At 39.0% G+C, this 3,529-nt stretch overlaps 1 protein-coding gene across 1 annotated transcript in view; it reads left to right on the top strand.

Moving 5' to 3' along the window:
- The first annotated feature begins 545 nt into the window (after positions 1–545).
- The window catches only part of LRRC57 (leucine rich repeat containing 57), a 5,056-nt gene continuing 2,072 nt past the window's right edge, over positions 546–3,529 (top strand). The window contains exons 1-3 of the mRNA XM_008639481.2: positions 546–746; positions 1,917–2,052; positions 3,057–3,325. Of these exons, the coding sequence (XP_008637703.1) occupies positions 663–746; positions 1,917–2,052; positions 3,057–3,325 (489 nt within the window). The 5' untranslated portion in view covers positions 546–662. The remainder of the gene's footprint in view (positions 747–1,916; positions 2,053–3,056; positions 3,326–3,529) is intronic.

The following is a 3,529-nucleotide window of genomic DNA, read 5'->3' as shown; positions in this document are numbered from 1 at the left end:
TCGGGCTCCCCGTCGCGGCTGATTACGTGCTGTCCCCCAGGCTTCATTCCCCACCGCCCGGCTGCGAACCCGGCACTAATCCCGGGCCTGTGACTCGTGCGCCCTGGGATTAAACCCGCCTGGGGTTACGGAGGTGGGTGTCGTGTGTCTGCTAAGAGTCACGGCAGAGGAGTCAGTTCTCTAAATAGAATAAAACCCAAATAAAACCCAAATAAAAACCCAAATAAAACAGTAGCAGTGTCGGCAGGCCAGCGCTGATAGATGCCACAGAAATCACAGCCCGTCTACGTGGAGAATCTCCTTATGCTGCGGGGTCTCGAAAGAGGCAAAATGTGGAAAATGTGCAGTTTTCCCACTTCGTTTTAACTCTGTTTGTTGCATCATTTCAGTAATCAAACTGCTGTAATGTAGGTAAATCTGCTTAATCTAGGTAAATCTAGGTAAACCTTTAGACTTCTAGGTTCTAGCTATGAGGGAGATGAAAACGCAGCAGTGAAATGGTTCAATGTGTCAGAATGCTTGTAGTGTTGGGGACAATGCACGTAAAATGACTTTTTACATTTGCTTTATTGCAGAGATTTTGGATTGTAGTTCTCTAGCACAGAGTAAAACTGGCTGACACCATTACTCGAACTCTGTGTGCTTGACAGAGAACTGTTAGGATGGGAAATAGTGCACTGAAAGCCCACCTGGAGACAGCACAGAAAACTGGTGTGTTTCAGCTAACGGGAAAGGGACTTACTGAGGTAATGTACTGGGGGGGGAAACATGGCTGTTTGTGTGTATGACTGACACTTTGGGAGAGAAATTCCCACTTCACTGTCATAATGCAGTTGCATACCTGTATTTCTTGTAAACAGTCATGGAAAATATTTCAAGTTTTGTTGGGTTTTTTTTCACTTTTGCTTGCCTTGTCTTCTGATTGAGGATTTATCTCTCAGGGCACTTATATACTTGTGAGCTTATGCTTTACAGTATGTATATCTTCAAGAAGTACTAGTTTTGATGTTGTGCTTTTAGAAAATGTCTGTAAACTTGAGGGGGAAAATGTAAATTTTATAACCATATTGTTGCTCAGAAAGGTACTCCACAATTTGTCACATTTAGATACTTCTGTTGTATTTAACTGTAGCCATATGAATAGTCTGTACAGGCTTTTCATTGGGCTGGCAGCAAGCATCACGAAAGTTTATTATATTGGAAATTATCTTAACTTAGACTCAACTCCAGAAAAACACAGAATGTCCTGGAACCATAAATCCAGCAACGATTTGCAGGATAGCCAAAAAACCCTCTATATTGCAGTAATTTTCCAAGACTTTTCTAACATGCTTTCTTCCACTGTCCTACCTCCTCTCTTCACTTTTTCTCTGTCAAGCCAAAGGAGAATCAAAACCACTGGCTTATTCGCCAGGACTCCTTGATGGTGATTGTCAGGTTTTTCTTTTTTTCACCTGAGTGCCAAGACTCAGTACCAAAGTGGTACAGGATGTAAACAAGAGTAAGGAAAATGGTATACATAATTACTTAAAAAGGGAAGCAGGAGAAAAATTTTCAAATCATCCTCTGCTAAAATATAGAGGCATTAACTAGGTGTAGAGTATTTTAAATGACAGGCATGTTTAAGAGAAGCACGTAAGAGGATGAAAATGTAATGTTTTTAATTTTACTTATTTGGATGAAAAGTACTCTTTCTAGATGTTAGTGTTTTCTTTATACCCCTTTTCCCTACCCCAGATGAAATAATATTTTAAAAAATATGCATTGAACAAATTTGCCAATTGCGCTGTGGTGATTGGACATTGTGATACATATGACAGTATGTAACAGTCGTACAATTAAAATTTTAAGCTGTATGACGTGAAAATTCAACTTTTTATCAACTATTTAAACGCTGTATCTTTTCCCCCCCATAGTTTCCTGAAGATCTGCAGAAGCTAACAAGCAACTTAAGGACAATAGACTTGTCGAACAACAAAATAGAGCTCTTGCCACCTCTCATTGGAAAATTTTCCTTTTTGAAGAGCCTTGCTCTAAACAACAACAAACTGAGTATGCCTGCTAATTAATATCTCCACTGATTTTTAAAATAATAAGTTGTTTTCTCTATCAAAAACGAAATTTAATTATTTAACTCTCACAAGATGTAAACAGGGAGTTTAGTCACTTAAACTGAAATCTTTGGAATTCATGTACAGGATAAAAACCTCTAAATCATAAATTCTACAAAACTAGTTGCCACTTAGTGTATTATTAATTTTGCAATGACACGTGAGTACTTAAACCCATAGAGGTTTTGTGCTGTGACTTACCTGACGTGAAGGTTTAACAGTGTCAGATGGTTTACTACTTGCCTAGAGAACAGGTAATGAAGATCATATGTAGACAATGTTGCTGGCCATTCAGTGGTTGTTACTGTTTCTGTTAAACAAACATCCATCATTATGGAAAAATCACAATGAAGAAACTAGGGGTTTTATGCATTAATTATGTATTATTTGCCTTTTTGAAAAAATGGAGATAATTTACGAACCTCACTGACTCTGTAGTGCAGTTCAGGAATGTTAGAGATTATACTCATGTGTAGGTGGAAAGAGGGATGAATGGATGCCAGCAGACCTTACTTGGTGAGGTTTGTATGCTGGTATGACACACTATGAATTATCTCATAACTTACTTCTGAGCAAGTTGAGTAATACCTTTAAAGGGCAAAGGTGAAGCTGTGAATTTTGTGGGTTTTCAAGTGTCATAGAACCTGTTGGCAGAGTGTTAGTAAGGACTATAACTGACAGGCTAAAGTCTCCTGAATAGTGATTGCAGATTGTGATTTGAATGTCTGCCTTGTCTGCAGATTGTGGAAGATGGTTAAAAAGCATGTATCATCTCTGGGCTTAAGTTTCTGTGCAGGGATCTGTGCCTTCACTGGAAAATGGGGAGGAATTCAGTGAGAAATTACTTAAATAGCACTGTTCTTCATGCAGAAGCTTATTTGAACTAAATGGGTATGCATGTTTACTGCTTTTTAGGTCATATGCTCTTCTGTCATTTTTCTGTAGCTGCTTTACCTGAGGAGCTGTGTAAACTGAAAAAACTGGAAACACTACACCTGAATGGCAATCACTTGAGGCAGCTACCAGCTGCATTTGGACAACTTTCAGCTCTCAAAACCCTAAGCCTCTCTGGAAACCAGCTTCGGACTGTGCCTACACAACTCTCTGGTCTTCGCCATTTGGATGTGGTCGATCTTTCAAAAAACCAGATCCAAAATGTGCCTGACACTGTGGGAGAACTGCAGGCTATCGAACTCAATTTGAATCAGAATCAGGTCTGGTAACTGAGATGTTGTGGGCATGTAGATTTAGGACATGGTTTACCTTAGACTTAATACAGCCATGGAACATAGGATGAGACCATCAAAACTTTATAGCTAAAAGACATCTCCTGAACACAACACAAATGAGGAATCATAACTAGAATTTGTGTACCAATATATCCAACTGCCTGATTTGATTAACTAAAAAATCCTGAA

This window comes from Corvus brachyrhynchos, unplaced genomic scaffold, assembly GCF_000691975.1.
Source record: "Corvus brachyrhynchos isolate BGI_N302 unplaced genomic scaffold, ASM69197v1 scaffold115, whole genome shotgun sequence".
NCBI classification, from domain to species: domain Eukaryota; kingdom Metazoa; phylum Chordata; class Aves; order Passeriformes; family Corvidae; genus Corvus; species Corvus brachyrhynchos.
The sequence above is the reverse complement of the archived record's forward strand: the minus strand, read 5'-3'. Positions and strand labels throughout refer to the sequence as shown.